General features: G+C 44.5%; 1 protein-coding gene across 1 annotated transcript; it reads right to left on the reverse strand.

Moving 5' to 3' along the window:
• Positions 1–10,005: 10,005 nt before the first annotated feature.
• On the reverse strand, positions 10,006–20,830 carry vwa7 (von Willebrand factor A domain containing 7). Its single transcript, XM_073490774.1, has 16 exons — positions 20,594–20,830; positions 20,197–20,430; positions 17,794–17,890; positions 16,229–16,363; positions 15,921–16,116; positions 15,551–15,720; positions 14,122–14,234; positions 13,886–14,002; positions 13,486–13,707; positions 12,791–12,923; positions 12,517–12,669; positions 12,307–12,399; positions 11,930–12,213; positions 11,264–11,400; positions 10,921–11,080; positions 10,006–10,797 (listed from the first exon to the last, which is right to left on the reverse strand). Exons 1-16 carry the CDS (start codon positions 20,828–20,830, stop codon positions 10,261–10,263), a joined length of 3,018 nt encoding a protein of 1,005 aa, XP_073346875.1. The 3' UTR covers positions 10,006–10,260.

Here is a 20,830-nt window from a genome sequence, read left to right on the forward strand (position 1 = left end):
TCTACGTAATTCTCACTGGATGTTAAACCAATTTTTGGCTCATGTCAAGTGGTTAAATTATTGCTATACATGTCTTCATGCACCGTAAAGATCCCCTCCACATTTGTCTGATGTCATGTCTTGGATTTTTGGTTTGATTATTTCCTGTTTTATTTTGTAGTTATATCCTCATGTGTCAAGTTTCCTCAGTGTCCCACAACTGTCCCGAATTCTACTCTGTATTGTCCCGGATATAACCAACAGTGTCTCAAATTTAAATTCTTGTCGTCACCCCCGCCAATTATGCAGAATACATATAATTTGATCCCTTTTTGTCACTTAATCATAACACCATGGCCTCTGGTCCACCATATAAGTTTAAAATACTTATTCTTTTATTAAACATATGAATATATTCATATATTATTAATCTGATCTGTTGCCTCTCCTAGAGGAGAAGGGAAGAGAGTTGTTGTTGTTGAGACATGTTTCTGTTGTTTCTCAATATCCAGACTAATTTATCATTATGTCAACATTAAAGTTTTATTTTTCAATTCAATATGGTATGGCTGTATGGTCTCTGTGTTTTATGATTGAAATCCTCTATCTGGCAATAAAAGTGGTATGAATGATAATCAAAAAACAGAAGTTCCATAATACAGTTTAATAAATGTATCTGTTTTCAGTTGTAATTACAAGTTAACATCACAAGTCAGTAGTACTACAGGAATATCATTTTATCTTCTGTTATCATTTATGAATGTCAATCATCTTGCTCTCACTCATTCACCCACCCCACCAGATCTCCCCCTTCACATTTACTCTGTTTACTCCTGCCCCTCCTACACAACACTCCTCTCTCTGTCTTGATGTGTCACTCTCTCACACATACACCTCAAGACCCCAAAACACAAAACATTGTTCAGCTGCTCCCTGTAACCTATGAGTTCTTGTCTCAGACAGAGTCATTGAACATGGGTTGGCGTGTTCTCTGGCCACTTTGCCACCACTTCTCAACTGCCTGCTCTGCATTATAGTCCTCAACCTCAGGGCCATGCAAAGATATACGGAGGAGGGAATTGAGCATTTTGCTAGAGAGTGATCCTCTCCAGTCAGTCCATCAAAAGAACATGAGGCTGCATTTTAGGACGTTTGTATGCATTGTAAGGCACAATTCAGTTGCTAGCGATAGCTATCGCTGAGCACTAGCTAACATTAATAGTTAAGACAACTAACTTACCACAGGGGAAGATGATGAATCATGACCAGGAGTTGGGATGTCTTCGTTTCGGGAGTTGGCAGTATTGGGGCTTGCATCAGGGGGCTGTTTATTCAACCACCTCAGCATTTCTTACTTCTTTTTTTAACGTTAATGATGGTCTATCGCTCTGGCTCTATGAATGTTGCATTGGCGCGAGTCAAGCAGCAGCCAGCAGCAGAGTGAATGATGTAGAATGCATTTGCACAAACAGGCTAACTGCCCTATCGTGAGGTGCCGCGAAAACGTAAGCCTTCTATAGTTTCGCCGTTCACATGTTTTTATTAAATTATTCAAACGACAAAGTAATGTCTAGATACTCACATTTAATGACTGTGCAAATAACACCCATTGTCAAGTGCCCTCACTTTTGAAAGGTATTGGTGCAGAACTCCCCACTTGAAAGGTAGCTAATCTCGGGAGGATTTCACAGGATTCCACTCATCACACCTTTGCTCTTTTTACTTCTTTCTTTTTATTTATGGAAGTTGGTTGCAATTGTGAATAGTGGTCAGGTGAAAAACCTTTAAACACAAACAAACACCATGTTAAGAAAATGAAACAAGATAAACATACAAATTCTTTATATAACCAGAAATAAACCCTGTAAATAAGCAGCAAATAATTAATCCCAAATAAATAAGTTAAACCGTATACAGCTATCACCTTCAAACATTTGATTTAACCTTATGATTCTAAGATTTTAACTTTGCAATAAATCAGCTCTCCAGGATAAATCCAAATATGTGATACTTTAAACTGCATTTAACCATAAAATATTTTAATTTCATTCATTTAACGTGATCCCAACCATATCACCCAAGTGCTCACCACCAGCAGTGCAACAAGCTCACCGGCTGCATCTCCCCCGAAAGCCCAGCTCTGCACAAACAAATCTTGGTAATCTGGTCCAAATCTCAGTCACCTCTCATGCTGCGTGCTCCCACTGCTGCTCTGTAGTGATTGTGAGTGTGTGTGTGACTCCAAACCCAGCTAATTAACCAACCACCCTCACCTGGTGCACTCAGCCTGCTGCATTCAGCTGCGAGAGGCACTCGACCTGGTGTATCCAGGCTGGAGGGGCGTGGCCCACAGTTCAGCTCCACACCTCCCACTCGATCTTTCCAGGGAAACCGCTGGAACGATCGCAGACCCTGGTGCACTTGTGGTCAGAGTTTCCCTCCTGGGTCCCCTGCCTGCTCCTCAATTGGCAGCAGAACAACCAGTCGCCGGACGTCCCGGTGAAGTATTGTGGACCGAAAGTCCCTCTGGATGCTGGAGACAGGATGCTTGGGTACTGATGTTGCTGGTCTCACCTCAGGGATACAGAAGCTTGGAACAATCCTGACATTCACATCCCGCACGATGCCACGGGGGTCCGGGTTGACACTGACAACTCTTCCAAGCTTGAATTGTCCCCTCATGGCATTCTGATCACACAGCCAAATGATGTCTCCAACAGCAACATTCCTTTGTGCAGTGTGCCACTTACTTCTTACAAACAGATTGGGACCAGCAAGCTGGCTCCATGATCTCCAGAACTTGTTTACCTGGTGTTGCATTTCTTGGAGTCTCTTATAGGGATAGCTCGTGAAGTCAAACGTCTTCCAGTCACCACTTGAAGATGCTCGTCCCAGCAGAAGCACATTTGGTGTGATGTACTGCACGGTGTCTTCAAGGCTCTGCACCCTGGCGTTGATAGGACGTTCATTAGCAAGATTAGCAGCGAGCTGGAGGGTTGTCTGAAGCTCACTGTAGCTGAGGCACGACTCTCTCCCCAAACTCTGGAATGCCTTCTTCACAATGCGAACAGCTGCTTCAGCAGCACCATTACGATGTGGTGAATCAGCTGGTTGGATTTTCCACTGCCAGTCGGTCCCATTTTGAGCTGCAGCCTCTTCCACAGCAGACCTGTCCAGCCCATTTAAAAACTTGTACAACTCTTCCAGAACAGGTTTGGCACCGACAAAATTGGTCCCCGGGTCAGACCAAATCTTCTTAGGATGCCCTCGAAATGCTGTGAATCTCTGATAAGCCATCAGGAAACTTTCAGTCGACATGGTATTGGCCAACTCTGTGTGGATCGCTCTACTGGCCATGCAGCAGAATACGACTCCCCAAACCTTCATTGTGACCCTCTTCCTCACATCGTCTTTGGCTTGATAAGGTCCAAACAGGTCCACAGCTGTGAACTCGAAGGGGGCTGCAGGTCTAGTTCTCTCCTGAGGCAGATTTCCCATCACTTGTTGACATTTCCTGGCTCTGGCTTTCTTACAGATCACACACTTGTCAATAACTTTTTGAGCAATCCTTCTTCCTTTGATGATCCATGCTTTCTTTCTCACCTTCAGCAGAGTCGCAGCCACTCCCTCATGACCCTTGCTGTGAGCCTCACGAACCAAAAGCGTTGAGATCCAAGCACTGTAAGGTAAGAGGGGAACACCAGCTTTGTCTTCATTAAAGGCCTGGATCCTCCCACCGCAAATCAGCAGTCCGGTTTCTGGTTCTTTATAGACTACCAGCCGGTCTGTAGTGGTGGTGGGAAAAGTCACGCCCTCTTGTGCAGCAAGGAAAAGGTCTCTTAGGGCATCTTGACGTTCTGTTGCAGTGATGACTCCGCTTGATGAAACTGCCTCCCACTTTGGAGTTCTCAAGGTACTATTTTGTGCTGCAAACCTCTTTGCTGACCTCCAGACCCACGCAACCGTTTTGACCAGGTGAGTCAAATCACTGAACCGTCCTTCCTTCACCAGGTTTCGGATAGCTGCGCCGGCAGGTGGCCTTCGATGCTCTTGATCAGGCGGCTCTTTCTCTTCCTGAGCTCTTGTAAGTGCAGCAACAAAGGATTTCTTCTGCATCTTACTGATGCTCTCTCGGGCAGTTGCCGACACATCCTTTGCAGACTTGATTGGCCACTCATCAGCCGGTAGACTCAGGAACTTTGGCCCCTGCTGCCATACTGAATCTTCACCCAAGTCTTTCGGACTAGCCCCTCGAGTGATGATGTCGGCAATGTTCAGGGGTCCAGGGATCCACCACCAATCTTCAAGTCGTGTGCTGCTTTGGATCTCTCCAATTCTGTTGGCGAAGAAAGTCTGGAAGCCATAGCTCTCACGCTGGATTGCACCAAGCACCGTTTGACTATCGACAAAGTGGTACCACTGCTTGACTTGGATGCAGCCATGTTTCTCAAAGTACTTCTTTAAGCGGGCGGCGAAGACTGCTCCACACAGCTCAGCTTTCACTGCTTCCCCCTTGTGGTCTAGAGGCGTCAACTTTGCTTTAGACTCCACCAATCTCACTGTTGAACCATGGTCACAGGCCCACTGCAGGTATAAGACGGCTCCATAGGCATGCTCACTGCCATCAGAGAAGGTGATCGCATCAGGTTTAGCAGAGACGTCCACAGGGGTCAGGGCTCTAGGAAACTTGACCTTGTTCAGCTGAACGAATTCCTCAAAGAGGCTGATGGCATCTTCTCTGAGCTTGTCTGACAGCGCAAGGTCCCATGTGTCTTTGGTGGTGCTACCTTTAGGTTTGGCTTCCTGGAATGCTCTTCGAACCAAGATGGCCCCTTTCTGCTTTGCAGGCGTTGTCAGACCGATGGGGTCATACAGCCCAGAAACTTGACTGAGCAACTCCCGTCGTGTCAGTGGGTCTGGCGTCTGGACTCTCACTTGCTCCAAAACAAGATCTTGGCCAAGTCTCATCTTTCTCTTTCTTTTTGAGAAGTTTATCCCAACCATGACGTGAAGCTTGTCATCCTCCAAGGTGTAGCCAAGGCCAAGAGCTTTGTTGTCTTCATCTTTAAGCTGGTTCGGCAGGACCACAGTCTTTGCAGTTGCCTCCTGTTGTTGTTTTCCAGCAGGCTCTTCCCTCCTTTGGCCAGAGAAAACCCATGGCTTCAACTCGAAACCCCCTGCTTTCAGGATTTCCTCCACATTTGCTGTGATGATTTTAAGCTCGTCCAGGTTGTCATGAGAGGTCAAGAGGTCATCGACATAGCTGTCTTCTTGTAGCACTCGGCGCTCCTCCACAAGATGGCTAAACTGGGGGAGATTAGCCGTCTCTCTCATGGCTAGTTGAGCAATACAACCTGCTGGTTTGTCTCCAATGTTGACTCTTGTTACTGCATATTCGCCCAGCTCTTCTTCTTCGGAGTCACGCCACAGAAACCTATGCAAATGTACTTCTTGGTCTTCGAGCCAGACTGAATTGTACATTTTTTTGATGTCTCCCAAAGCAGCAAAGACTCCCCTCCGGAACTTGAGAAGCACAGCACGGATTGGGTTAAGGACATCTGGGCCTTTCAACAGGAGATCATTAAGACTCAAGCCTCTGAACTTCTGGCTACTGTTCCAGACAAGTCTTACCGGAGTCGTGACCGAGTGTGGATTGGGTGCGATGAGATGGCTGATGTACCACACTGGTCCGGTCCACGAACGCAGGGCATCTTCAGACAACTTCATTGCAGCCCGGCGGTTAACCATATCGTGAACTTGAGCAGCGTAGGCAGCCTTCCATTCTGGTTCCTTGGCCAGCTGTCTCTCTGTCCTCAGGAAGGTGGCCTCAACTGCCTTCCTGTTGCTTGGCAATGCGGCTGGATCCTCCACCCAAGGGTATCTGGCATGCCAGTGTGGCCTCTCACTGTGGTTATCAGCAGTTGCATATGTAAGGCCGCTCCTCACCACCTCCAGCTCTCTTTCTTCAGCAAGAGTCATTTCTTTGCCGCCTGGCTGGCAGTTTCCACAGCGGCAGCCTCCACATTTTGGGACACAGCCGGCACCAATGCTGTCCCATTTCCACCACTCGAGGAAGTTGGAGGCAGTAGCTGCTGAACTGGAATGCTGACCTTGGATGGCTTTTGGGGCTTGTTGATTTTGTGGAGGATGAATAGGGACCACACAGGTACGTTCTTCATATTTCACAGCAGCAGTTCTCATCGACCTTGCAAAATGCGTTCTAGACGTATGGGCTGATACTGTGACCTCTTCAAACAACTCAGGATGGGCGCCAGCAACTGTCTTTCCCAGTGGTCCATCCCACAGCACAAGGTCCCCCACTGTGCGGATTTTCTGGGGAGCCAGCTGACCTTCCTTGTGACTTACGAGGAGCTGGATCTCTCTTGGCCTTACCAGCTCACCGAGTGGAATGTCTGGGAAGAACTTTTGCAGTTTCTCGGCTGTCACATGCCTATGAACATCTGCAATGCTATCCAGGCCATAGCAAATCAGCTGGTGGGATCTGAATGTGCCTCGTGAGGTGCTAACACGGATTTTTAGGAGGTAACGCTTCGTTTGGACAAAGACTTTCATGCCTCCTACACCATGAACCACGAGTGTGATGTCTTCGCTTCTGAGATTGAGTCGACCAGCTGCCTTGTGGGTGATGTAATTGGTGTCTGAAGCTAGGTCAATCAGGGTGCCAATTCTTTGTCCAGCATTGGCCGTAACCTCCAGTAGCATCATGATGACAGGCCATTCCACCAAGCCGCCTCCCGCCAGAAGACTTGAGTTACTCTTTGCAGAATGGGAGGTTCTGGACACTGTGTTGCTGAATGCATCTCGGCATTGTTGGGCTAACTCAGGCGATAGCTTGCTGAAGAATTCTTCTTGGGCCTCAGTGTAATTTGGCGTAGTTTTGTTGCCACCTCCCACCATGCTGCTTTTCCTCTGGGTTGCGCTGCCTCTGGATGCTTCAGCAGTGGGACAAAGGTAGTAGTGGTGTTCTATGGCTCGCTTGCCTCCGCATTCAGGATTTCTGCACAGGAATGTTGTTTTGCAGTGACCCTCATGATCATGGATCTCCAGGCATTTCCCACAGGCTCCCAGTTTTCTTACTGCATCCTTCTTTTCTGTGAGTCTGAGCGTGCGGAACTTTTTGCAGAAGTAGAGCTTTCTCTTATGCTTGATGTCACCACAGACGACACACTCTGAAGGATGGCTACTTGACTGGTTTGATGCCCTGGTTCTGGCTTGCCTTTGCTCAGACCGGATTTCTCTCTTTGGTGGGTCTTCATCCCTCAACTGGTCCAGCTGTTCATAGATGCTTTCTTGACTCTTGAGGAAAGCTAGCAGACTGTCAAAGCGCCTGTCTGGATCAGCACTGCTCCTCTCAGCTGCATGGAGAAGCCACTCTTTCTTCAATGCATCAGGAAGTTTGCTTTCAATTGACTTAGTCACTAGAGGGTTCTTTAAAGCACCAGTGTCACCAAGGTCCCTCAGGTCTTCAAGAGCTTTCTCAACAGCTTGGATGAGCTCAACAATTTTCTTTGGCTGGTGGCTTTTGACAGCTGGAAGCCTCTGCAGTTCCTCGACTATCTCAATGGCGATTGCAGTTTGGCTTCCAAACCGATTCTGCAGCACACGGAAGATGTCTTCTGCCGTGTTATAAGTTGTCAAGCGAAGATCTCTCATTATTCTCTCATCCAAACTGTCAAGTAGCTGGAACTTTTTGACTTCTTTTGACCCAGTTGGTTCCCCTTGCATCTGGAGGGCCTCCCAGTCTCTTCTCCAGCGGTGAAAGTCACGCTTGATGCCAGTGAATTTAGGGAGGGAGGTTGGCTTCAGTCTTATGACTGATGTTGGGTAGCTGTTAAGAGCTGCAGTCACAACCTTTCCAGCATCTTCTTCAGCTTTTGCTTGAATAAAATCTGCTTTTCTTGACATTAACTTGGGAATAGCCTGCTCAAGCTGACGCATGCGCCACTGGAAGTCTTTCTGCTCAGCAGGAGGGGCCCAACACTTCCACTGCTTATGCAGCTCTTTTGCCTTTTTGACCAGTCTCTCCAGGTAGTCGAACATGAAGTTGAAGGCCTCCTTGTTTCCACTGAGCTCGAAGGACGCCACACACTCTACTTTCTCCTCTGCTGCCTTTACTGCCATAGTCAGTTCCTCTTCTCCAAAGTTGGCCCAGAGTGTCTTTTGGATGAGGTCCTTCACCTCCTTCAGTTTCGTTTCACACTCACTTGCAGTTTTTTCAATATCGGCCTTTTGCTGCTCACTCAACGCAGGACCTCCTTCAGCACCTGCATCCGACTCTGCTTCTGCAATACACTGGGCCTCCACATCCTCATTTGCCTCCATGACTTTGTTGGCCTCAATTGTAAGCTTTTTGAAACTGTCTCTGAGCTCCTCTTCAGGCAATATTGCATGCATCCTCACAACATTGTTGGCCAGCCGGGAGAATTGACGCTTCGCCGTCGTTCTGTTGGCTTTAAGCTGCTCCAGTGACTTTGAGTCAGCCATCTTCTTTTACAGCAGAATGGAGTAAGGTGACGTTCAGTATCTCATCAGGCTTCTTCTAGGCCTGGCCGGTCGCTGTTCTGGTTTCTCTTCTCCAGATGCAGCCGGTTTTTCACTGTCAAGTGCCCTCACTGTTGAAAGGTATTGGTGCAGAACTCCCCACTTGAAAGGTAGCTAATCTCGGGAGGATTTCACAGGATTCCACTCATCACACCTTTGCTCTTTTTACTTCTTTCTTTTTATTTATGGAAGTTGGTTGCAATTGTGAATAGTGGTCAGGTGAAAAACCTTTAAACACAAACAAACACCATGTTAAGAAAATGAAACAAGATAAACATACAAATTCTTTATATAACCAGAAATAAACCCTGTAAATAAGCAGCAAATAATTAATCCCAAATAAATAAGTTAAACCGTATACAGCTATCACCTTCAAACATTTGATTTAACCTTATGATTCTAAGATTTTAACTTTGCAATAAATCAGCTCTCCAGGATAAATCCAAATATGTGATACTTTAAACTGCATTTAACCATAAAATATTTTAATTTCATTCATTTAACGTGATCCCAACCATATCACCCAAGTGCTCACCACCAGCAGTGCAACAAGCTCACCGGCTGCATCTCCCCCGAAAGCCCAGCTCTGCACAAACAAATCTTGGTAATCTGGTCCAAATCTCAGTCACCTCTCATGCTGCGTGCTCCCACTGCTGCTCTGTAGTGATTGTGAGTGTGTGTGTGACTCCAAACCCAGCTAATTAACCAACCACCCTCACCTGGTGCACTCAGCCTGCTGCATTCAGCTGCGAGAGGCACTCGACCTGGTGTATCCAGGCTGGAGGGGCGTGGCCCACAGTTCAGCTCCACACCCATTTCGAAGTTTACTTTGACATTTTTTTTCACTGTCCCGGAATTGTCCCAGACAAAATATATTTGTGTCCCAGTAGGAATTTTTATGGTCCCCAGGACATCGTTAATTTCAAGCCCTGCTTCCCTTTGTCTGTTTTCCCGCTCTTTTTCTGTGTACACCTGTGTCTCACCAGTTAATTACTCCCTGTGTATTTAAGCCTGTGTTTTTTTCTCCCCTCGCTCTTTGTTGGTTCGTCTGTTGTCATCCTGCTTTGCCCTAGTCTTCCAGTTGTGTTAGCTGCTTTTGCTGCCCGAGGCCTCGTGTTGTACTGGTTTGTTTGTTTTATTTTTTTGGTTTGTACTTAGTTTAGTTTTGCTTGTGGGTTACTGTTGTTTTGTTGCTACCATTTTTTATTTTAGATTTCACACTTGTGTATGTGAATCTTGGACCAGGACCAGGACTTTACGTCCTATGAACGGTAACGTAAAAAATGTTGATCTATTTTGTCTGTGTTAGTCAAATATACTGTGGATACATGTAATAGACTTCAATAGTCACACTTCCACATTTCCAATTTTTTCCCCTTTATTTTAAACAGAATTGTATTTCCCGGCTGAAAAGGCAAAATGATTCACCCCATGGCAGGAAAGTTTCAGGTGTTCAGAAGTGGCAAATGTAAAAAATGAAAAACAATACATTTATTCATCTTTATTCAGTGTACTGTCTTTGAAATACGAGTAGCAAGCACATGATCAGCAATGAAGAAAGACATGATTCTTTGCATTAAGTGCACTTATTTCAAACTACATTTGTTTTTTCAGTCTCTATCCTTCAAAAAAGAACAGTTTTGATCTTTTTTGTGTAGCTCTTCCAGTGATCAACAAGTACATTGGTTTGACCTGCAAAACATTTGTAATCACATTGACCTAAATCAGACAAGACCACAGCAGACCCAACAAGAAAAAAACACCTGCTGTGAGTGAAATCCGTCCAGCGCTGCTGGTATCTGTATTCCTGTCTGTAGGCTGCCTCTGCTGGCCAGATGTTAGACGGCAGCGCTTCATGTTTCCAGCTGTGTCCCACACCAGCAGCTCTGCCTGAGCAGAGCAGCAGCTGGATGTGTACCTCGCCCACAGTGGCTCAGATGAGCCCAGTGCCCATTCAGATACATTCAGAGGTGGGTCCCCTTTCTCTAATCTGGACGTGTGGTGGTGATGGTGGTGGTGGTGGCCTCCACTGGCCACCTTATCCTTGTGTTCCTCTACCTGGCTGTCCTCTGTGGGTGGGGGACTGTGGAATAAAGTCAGGATGCCTTCACCTTTCTGTAGCTGGAGGGCAGCGAGACCAGAGCGCCCCCTGTCTGACACAGCCAGAGATACACTCCAGCGAGACTCGTTGCAAATAGAGGGACAGGTAGACTGTACTTGTGCAGCGGAGCAGGATGGTGGGGACGTGTCAGGATCCTAAAAGAGAAAGAGCAAGTGATGTCAGTGCGGTACAAAGAAAAAGCACTGGTAACCTCTGTATAAAACAATAAAAGTAGATTTAAAATGGATTATATTCCATTAGGTTCAGTTCTTTCTCACCGGGGGAATCACAGTTAAGTAGGCCACTGCGTAATTTGAGTCAGGAGAGTCAAGAGCACGCACAGTAAGTGTAAGGCTAACAGTAGCTCCTGCCTGAGCTGTGGCAGGAGTGTGGAGGTCCACCTGACCATGGAAAGATCCATGTTCTGCAACAAATAACCTGAAGGACAGAAGCTCAGACTTAAAGAGGTAGTATGAAATTTTCTTTTGTAAATCAACATTCATTTGACTGTGCATGATGTAAAGACATACAGCATAAGGAAATTAAATGGCAAGATAAGAGTCCTGCTGTTCATTAGTAGCTCTGCAAGATTTGCTTTGTTCAGTTTAGTGTCCGGTCTACCTGTGAGGTCCTCTCTTCTGAAGGTATCCACAGTCGTCATCAGCCGTCAGATTGAAGAGTCGGGCCGGGCCATGATTCAGGATGTCAAACTGGACCATTGTGCTGTGACCAGGTACCAGGCGGGGGACAGACGACACCTGAGGAGATAGAGACACACAAACTATGAAGGTGAGGAAGCCCACTGGTTACATTTTATGCAACTTAGAAATAAATGCATATCTTCAAAGAGAAAAGCAAAGGCCAAATATCACATAGAATTCATCTCAAGCTCTTTTACAAACCCATCCAAATTTTGCAATGCAGTAAATGTAAATACATTCTCTATGTCTATGCCTTCTAGTATCACATTTAATAACTACCAAATAGATAAACCATCAGATATTTGTGATGCTTTTAACAAATATTTTGCTGCTGCTGCTGGAAATCAATTTGACATACTGTACTCAGGTTCTGCTTTTACCAGTCAGCTGCTGCCTAACTTCACTTCCTCTGTTGTTAAGGAGGCACTTCAAGGTGTGGAGATCACGAAAGCAACTGGGGAGGATAAACTATACCCATAGTTTTTAAAGGCTCTGTGCTCCATTTATTTCTGATGAAATTACTTATCTTTTTAAGCTATCTACCAGTTCAGAGGGTAGCATGTGTCTTGTTCAGCATCACGATTACCTGTATCTGAACATGTGTGGGCTGAACCATCTCTGTGGAAACCCTCTCCAGCCTGTTTCCCCTGCTGTCTTGGCCGGTTAGCCGAACACAGAAGGGGACTCTGGGAACAGAATCCACCCATCCCACCAGCTCCTCCACAGAGTAGGTTGATGACAAAGTGGAGGAGTTCAGCTTCACCTGCTGGAGGCTCTCCCCGTCAGCTCCCAGCAGTGTCACGTGACTGAAAGACGCCTCCTCATCTGGAGCCAGGCCTGTCACAGCCAGCACCAGGAAGGCAGAGACACCTAGGAAATTAAAACAGGAAGAAGCCTGTTTTGCTAAATGGCAGGCATGCTGATGCATCACTTACTATACTAGAAAAAATCACAATCCCTTACCTGCTACTGGACTACCATCCACTCTGGCCAGACCTGGATGTGTCTCATTGGTTACAGTGGCAAAGTAGTACAGGAAATCCACACTGCTGTCACCTGGAGGTGCAGATGGAAAGTATTTATCTCTTCTCAGTACTCGTAGTTACAGAATGACTAATGTACTTGACTAACATGTCCAACATGTTCTTTAACATGTCCAACATGTTCTTTTACCTATTACATTGAATGTGAGGTGTCCGTCACCCTTTGCCTTGAGTCTCCACTGGCCTGGCTGTATGGGAGAGAGCAGGCTGATGCGGTATAGACCCTTGAAGTGCTCCAAAGCTGCCAGAGGGCCTTGCTCATTCAACAGAGACTGGCTTTGGTCTAACAAGGAGAGGAGGGTGAACAACAGGGTTTAATTTATTATCAGTAGTAGTGATAATGGAAGACTGCTGAAACATTTATAGCTTGTATCTACCTAATGTAAGCCCTACTGTACAGTTACCTGATGGGCTGGTAAGGATACACTCTGTAAGGGTGCCAGTGACATGTAGTGTGACATTTTTTACTGAGCTGTCAACTCTGAAGGAATGGGAGGACATCAAGTCTTGGTCACTTTCCACATGGAGGAGGGTCACCTGAAGGAAAGAAAAAAACAAATCTTAACAATAAAGGCACATGTTTGAAGAGAAGTGTCTTTCTGTAATTTCTATAATAAAAATGGATCACATGACACAGATAATTATGACCAAACCCAGCAGCTCTACTACCTTCCTAGTACTAAAGTTAGCAGCTAGCTTATGAATATAGCGGAGCTTTCAGCATCTAAATAGCCGAATAATTTTTTGCAGGAGTTGGTGGGGACCAAAAACAGAGCCAAAAGGAGAGCAGATATTGGATTACTGCCAATAGGTGGCCAGAAAAAATGACTCTAAATGGATAATAAAGTAGCTGGATGTGTAAACAGACAACTGTAAAAACTTTGTAAGGTGACAATATGCCATCTCACAGCTTGTTTCCGGTGCCTCGGAGTGCCACACAAAGTGTTTATTTTTTAGACTTTCCTCTGATTTGTGCTTTTGTTTTGTTGTTTCACTGATGCTTCTGATCTGCCTTCTTTGCCTTGTAAACTTGTTTGATTTGGTTCAACTGAGTGTTTAAAAAGTTCATCACCATCAAATGATCTTCTTGCTGCCGTACCTTGTCGGCGGCTATGTTATCCTCCACGATGGTAGAGACGCTGTGGATGTCAGAGTTGGAGGTGAATATTGTTAATCCTCCTGACAGGGAGGACAGGGATGAGTAGAGAGAGAAACGATCAGGGGACAAAGGTTCCTGACTCCTACTCCTCTTCCTCCTCCTCCCCTTCCTCCCTCTGCTGTCTGTTGTGTAGCTGGGGTCTTCAGTTAGGAGAAATGTCACCTGTGGGTAAATCAGCCCATAACATGACCAATGGTTGGTCAAGATTTTTTAAAAATCCATGCTAGAACGCAATTTTTCTAATACTATTCAACTTTTTTGGAACAATGGGAATATCTGAAAACAAAACCTTGTGTCTGAGATGTTATATTCATAAAGAGAAATACAAATTTAAATTTACCTTGCTCTGTTTCTCAAGTGCAAGGGCCTTCACCGCATCAAACAAGTGGGCGTCTTTAGGGGAAGCATCAGTGAATACAAAGATGTCTGACAGTGGCGGACTGTGAGTGAGCGCCAGCTGAAAAAGAACACAGCAAGATGGGAAATTGATCACTGTAATTCTCATACTGTGTACGTGTTTATACAAGTTGATCATTTTACCGTGAGTGTTATGAAAGAAGCAGCTTCTAAAGGTACCTGAATGGCAGAGAGGCACATCTCTGGTTCGTCTCCTCCTCCCAGCGCCATCAGGTTCTCCATGTACTGCATAAACTGGTTTGGGTCATTGGTTTCATGCACTGGTCCCACCTCTGCAGAGCACAGCAGAAAGAAATGTTAGTAAGAAAAAATTCAGCTTTTTCTGCAAAATCTTGACCATTCATTCTCATAGTTTTATGCTTTTAAGGCAAGTATTTTCCAGTATATCAAGCAGTTTGTCGAAAATCATTTCAGCCGTCAGCATTCACACTGTATTTTTGCAGGAAATGCAATTTTTCTAGTTATCTTTATTATTATTCAACATTATGTGACCAAAATAATACCTGTTAAAGGTGCACTATGTAGTTTTGGAGAAGACTATTTAATATTTCCAATATCAATAAGGTAATAATAAAAAATTAGAACACTGTTTGAAGCTAGAAAGGTCTGGGTCTGCAAAATATAAACAAAGTAAAACAGAATAAAATTGTGTTGTCCTTTAAGGTCAGTTTGTTTATTCAGTCATGAAATCAAAGAGAGTTTGTTTAATTAGTTTGTTTAGGCATAAAAAAACATCAGTCAATAAAGATCTTTATCTTCTGATTAGAATTCCTTCTAGTTATAAAAGTTATAAAAGATCATCCATGATAGCAAGTGTTGTGTAGAACTCTATTAATATATTGTGTGTTCAAGTATAATCCTCTGTTACATACTCTGTGTGAAGAGAAAAAAAAACATGTATCCTGAGTGCAGAGTATCATTGACTGAGATCAGAAGGCCCGGCTGCATGTTGTAAGAGCGCTGTGGAGGACACGAGGGGAATGATCACACTAGCCACAAGTGCTTACAGTGCACTTCTTAGGGCGGCCAAGAGTTTAATCATATACTGACCACAGCTTTTACACTTTTTAGGAAAAGATCCTATTGGCTAATATAAGCTAATGGAGGCAGGCCACGTGGGAGAGAAAGGTCAACCAAGGAGAAGGGCCATAGACAAATTGGGCGATGTCATCCACCATTAGAATTGGCCCTCAGGGGCGGGTGTTTAAGAAATAGGTGGAGACCCTTCAGAATAAAAGCAGGAGCGCAGAGAGAACTTTCGCTCCTGGGACCAAACTCAATATTTGTTGGTGTTGCTGCCTTGTACAACCCAATAAACTCATTTGGACCAGACTCTGCACCTCTCTACTGATCTTATTTGAGCCTATTTCTTGACTCCAGCCTACACTGAAGACTACAATTTGGTAAAGTGTTGGACCAAGTACCAGGACCCATCTGGCCCATTTCCCGGTCCCTGGGGACTCAATACAAGTCAATACGTGAGTTTTCCAAAAGTGATTTAAAGAAAGCATACGTAGATCTAGCAGGTGTTTTCAGCTCTATGCAGTACTGTTTTGATTCCTGACTGATACAGTATGTGCACTCTTACCTGGGTCATGAAAGGGTACAAGTATGAAGGTGCCAGGCTGCCCGGGGCTGCCGGCTTGGCTCTGGATGATGGAGTGGGCCCGGAGGCGAGCAGCAGTGATCTCCTCGAACATGCTACCTGTGGTGTCCATGACGAACACCAATGCAGGGACCTGCTTCACGCTGAAGAGACTGATGAAGGAAGTTTAGGAGGAAAAAAAGACATCAGTTCATAAACTCAACAACTGAAAATAAGAGTAATATATTATTTTGTTTAAATGAGCAGCAACAAATACAATATATTAATTGATTAAGGCCGACTTACTGTGTGTTCTTCTCAACAACTACTTGTCAAACATGAGTCGCACTCTTTGTTACACTAGTTAAAATACCTGAGGAAGGTTTCGTGGCCCACAGTGTCTCTGAGGTCTCTCAGTACACTCAGGGTGGCCTCAGTTGCCAACATGGCTGCTTCCATGTGGAGGTAATGGTGGGGGGAGAAGAGAGGCGAGGTGCTGTCCTTGTTGATGCCCCCTTTGGCTCCCATATGGCGACTACTGTCCAGAACACCTCCATGACTACATTTGCCTAAAAAAGAAGTAGTTTCTTTACTGTAAATGGGGTGCTCTTCATTTGGATGTACGTATTTCTTTCCATTTTTTGGCAGGAAGGCAGCTGAAGTTTCCCCTGACATACTTACCTTTAGGTTTTGGAGGGAAAGTGCTGAAGTAGCCAGTGGTGAGCAGCCTGGAGTCATGCTGTGGGTTTATCAGTTTTGGCAGGAGGTTGCCTCGACAGGTGAGACTGAAGCACTCCATACAGGTAGGAGTGTCCTCTGTGCACAGGAAGGAAGAGGGGTTAATGTGTAACTTTTCTTCCATATCAAAGTTCACCATGAGGGTTTGGTGCAGTGTACAATGACTATATCTCACTACAAGTGATCTGATCCCAATCTGTAGAAATAAATGTTTAATCCGGTTTACTGGCCGTGCATCATGTTAAAGTCCAAGGAACAAACATGATTGAGTGATGCTAACAATGATACTGCCATGGCACAAAGATGTTCCGCTGTCCAGCAGTGTGATAAAGCACTAAGCACAAAGAAATACAGCAAATAATCATTTTTTGAAATAATTAATTGATCATCAAAATAGCTGCCAATAATTTTTTTCTGTCAGTTGACTAAGCGATTAATCAACTGATTGTTGCTGCCCTACCTCAGATTGTTGGCTTTTTTTTTCCTTTTGTGCAAATCTGGGTCATCAACTTTTTAATCACAATTCTTTAATGTTTTTTTTCTGTTTCCCTAAAGTGAAGATGATTATTGTAAATTGAAAAGGTATGTTTCCAGAGATTAAAAGTGATTTATTTACAGATATCCAAATTTACTCAAAAGTGAACTTTGGTACCATTACTGCCATGTCATGCCTCTTTTATCTACTAGTTGCTCTCAGTGTTTTCCGGCCTCTGTCTATAAGCTGATCAGCCACCTGCCTGCACAACTGTTTTCAACAGTCATCATCATCCCTGGTGTATAATATACATTGTACTATGGAAACTCTGACTGTATATACACTCTGTTGTTAGGTGTGGTGTGTTTTGTTTACCTGCTCTATCCTCCTTTCCACTGAAGAATCATTGACCTCTCATCTAGTTTGCTTTGCTTTAAGTCAACCTGCCTTGCCTGTGTGTCTGCATTTGGGTCCACATTCCTGCTTGATTAGTGACAAAAGCACTGCCCGTCAACATGTTGGCATTCCCCCCTCCATGAGGACTCAGGGGCCTTTACAAAATTATAACATCAGCGCTCAGTAATCATGGGTCAGACCCCACCCATCTTCAAAGTCGGCTGTTAAAGGCTTTTTTTTTTTCTTTTCACTGTTCACTGTTGTGACACTTTTGTGCTGATAATAATTTGTCCACAGACAGACACACTCAAAACTACTGCTGTGGTCATTTTCACCTTGTGGTAGACTCACAAGGTGAAACATTACCAGCCTACGCTAATAATCAAACCAATGAACGAAACAGTGACCTGCTTCACTGTTATACATTATATGAAACCAAAATATTCACTTATGCTGAATAAACTGAAACCTTGGCACCCAAGCATGTCAAGAGATCCTATAAAAAATCATTAAGATATAATTCTGCTGTAAATTGATAGCTGCCCGGTTATACTGATTCAGCTCCCAGCCCTATGATGACTGCCTGATGTGATAAAGTGGCTGTTTGTGTATTTACAAATGTGAAGATGTGATTTACCTGTAGCCACGGGGACGGCGGGCTCATCTGGCTGCAGCAGGTGGAGGTAAATGAAGCGCTGGCCCATCTCAACCCAGTTACTGTGGCTGTAGAAGTCCTGGTGCAACAGGAGTTTGAAAGACAAAGTATTATTTATTCATTTATTTTGAAAGCACATATTGATTTAATTGTCATGCCGACATTTTCGCCATTTTAACATACAAATTAACATTCATGCAAGCAGCGTGGCCGAGGGTAAATGGATAAAACTTGACTGTTTACTTTGTCAAACTGAGTTCATCCAGGGCAATGCTCATGATGTCAACACATCATGAGCCACAAGTGCCTAAGAAGGTTGTTCATTGCCCATAATCTCAAAATGCAGCACATGATTTGCACAGTTCTTAACTGGTTCACCAAAGTTTATTTAACATGTTGTGTCCCTTGAGGTTAGTTTTATGGCAAATTATTAGCCTTTATGCTCCCACAAGAGGCCAACAACTGGAAGCATGGTCCTGCATGGTCCATTGCTGTTCTAATCCAAACATCCTCCAACTCTTTTTGTCCAAATCTAAAGTCATGACTAAAACTTATTTGAGTTTCAGTTGATAGGTCCTCCGCAAACTTCTTTTTTCTATACTTTTATTTTGATAAACTCACATTTCTCATATTGTCCATTGCTGCATCACTTCTGTTCTCCCTATTCATGTCTTAACACTCTGTTTTGGTGGCTGTCTCTTTAAGGACCGCATACCCAAAGCCAAATTTGCTCTCATTGGTCAGCTCCTACAGGCCTGAACAGACACTGCCTACCTTGTTACAGACTCAGCTCTGCAACCACAGCCATGCTGGGGGAGACTGTGTTGTGACATCTCAACCTTATGGAAGTCCTGACGGCTCGCTTAAGGGGACAGTTTCTTAATATGGTCTGTGTTTATGTAGCACCTAGACCTGGGGGGTATTCCAGAAAGCGGGTTTTGTGAAAACTCTGAGTTTGTTAACCCTGAGATGAGAGAAACTCTGAGTTTTCAGTTCCAGAAAGAGATAGAACTTAAACTCTGGGTCTGTTACTGCAGTAACTTATTCTGTGAACCTAACCTGTTCACTGGCAGGTTTACCTGAAGAAACCCTGAGTCTGACAGAGCGGTCTGACAGCGGCTGTCCTTTCCTTCTCAGTCCGATCATGTTGAAGCAGAAATAATTCACATAGTTTTACACCAGGAGGAGAATTTAGATTCATTTAGATGAGCTCTCACTCCCTGAACCGAACAGTAGACCGCTTCTCATCAGTCCGTCATTTATATTCTCCGTCCGCACAGCGAATATCAGGCTACACGTCATCGCTGACGTGCTCTCAGATCTGAACAATCCTCTTCGTTTTTTGTTTTTTTTTAATCACTTCGCAGGTTAATCAATCACTTTCCAGCAGCCAGAAAAAGAGAAATGACTCACATTTCATTTGGCTTTCTTAATTTCCCACAGATAGCTACAAAAGTAACCATCAGTATAGCCTATTGTATTTTTTCCAACAACGTAATTTCAAAGTCTGTGTTTCTAGTTTGCCGCCACATTGAGTATAAGATTAAATGACTTCTAGTTCAATTTGTAGACAGTAAGTGTGTGTCTGCCTCTAATGTTGGGTCCTGGGGGTGAGTGACGCCCTCAGCCTCTGGACGCCCAGCGACCTGACTCAGGACCAGCTCCTCTGCCTCTGGCGGACGTGGTGGAGGTGGAGGTGAGCACCACTTCATGTTCATCTACTCAGTAGGATGTTAGGACACAGATGTGTGTTAAACAGCATCTGTTGGTGGTAAAAGCTACTACAAGTTAAAATATCCACTGAATAAACTTTTACTTTGTTTAATATGTGAAATAAAACCAAAAGAGGAGCCATCGTGAGACTGTTTTTATATTTCATTTTCAGCCGATTTAAATTAAATAAAATAGCCTAAAATAAAATAAAATAAAACACTGAACAACATTCAACCACTTCCTCAAAGGCTTATATAAAAGAAAGTGATGTTAAATTCAAAATGAAAAGACGACCGCATCTAAAACTCTGTCAGTGATTTTTATTACGACCGCAGCCGTGTTACTGTTTTTTTTTCCCAGAAAATGTCTGCTTCCTGTTTTCTCCCCTGTTGCCATGGTGAATCACAGTATCGGAGCTCCATTGATGATGGCTTTTTACTAGTCGTCAGGCACGAGCTCAACTCAGAGTTAACATACTCAGAGTCGACTTACCTAACTCAGATCAGCTGTTCTGGAACTGAAAACTCAGAGTTTCACTTCACAGGGTAAGTCAACTCAGAGTTCAGGGTTAGCTTCAGAGTTTGTTGAACCTCCTTTATGGAATAGCCCTCTGCTTTGTAATCAATAAAGACATGTATACTTCACCCTCCACAACACGGCATTGCACTGTACCTGCAGGGAGTGAAATAGCTGGCCCAAGCTGTGTCGGGCACTTTGGTACTCTTTGGCCCGTACTGAGAGTAGAGTCTGAGCCCAGAACTGCCGTAACATCCCCATGGCGCTGTCCACGCGCTCTGAATCAAAGTGGTACACCGGGTCAGACTTGGTGGAGTCCAGGAAGTCCATGGCCGCATTGGACTTCACCACCTCTCCAACAGCTCTCCAGAAGCCTCGGCTCAGTCTGGTCTGAGAGGGATAAGCTGATTTTTACCATCATTGGAATGATGTTCAGTTTTTAATACAATAAAGTTCTTATTAACCCCTTTGTATATTCAGAAAAAGAAGTTCTTTTATATTATTATTTTTAGTGAATGTACAATAAATATCCTGACTGCAGACATGAGCTCACCTGTTGCTCTGCATGGTGTTTTTCGGTGCCTCTCAGAGTCTCCAGGGTGACATTGAGAATAGATTGCTCTGTGATGTACTGGTGTGTGTGCGAGTTCCAGGACAGCGTTAGCACTCGAGACCAAAAGTTGGGGAGGAAGCCTGTGCATGGTAAAGCCAGGAGGAGTAGATACGCAAGAATAAACAAGTGTGTATGCTTCCCTCTCCCTTCCCAAATTCTTCCTCTGCCCTGTGACAT

This window comes from Pagrus major, chromosome 2 (genome assembly GCF_040436345.1).
Source record: "Pagrus major chromosome 2, Pma_NU_1.0".
Lineage (NCBI taxonomy): Eukaryota > Metazoa > Chordata > Actinopteri > Spariformes > Sparidae > Pagrus > Pagrus major.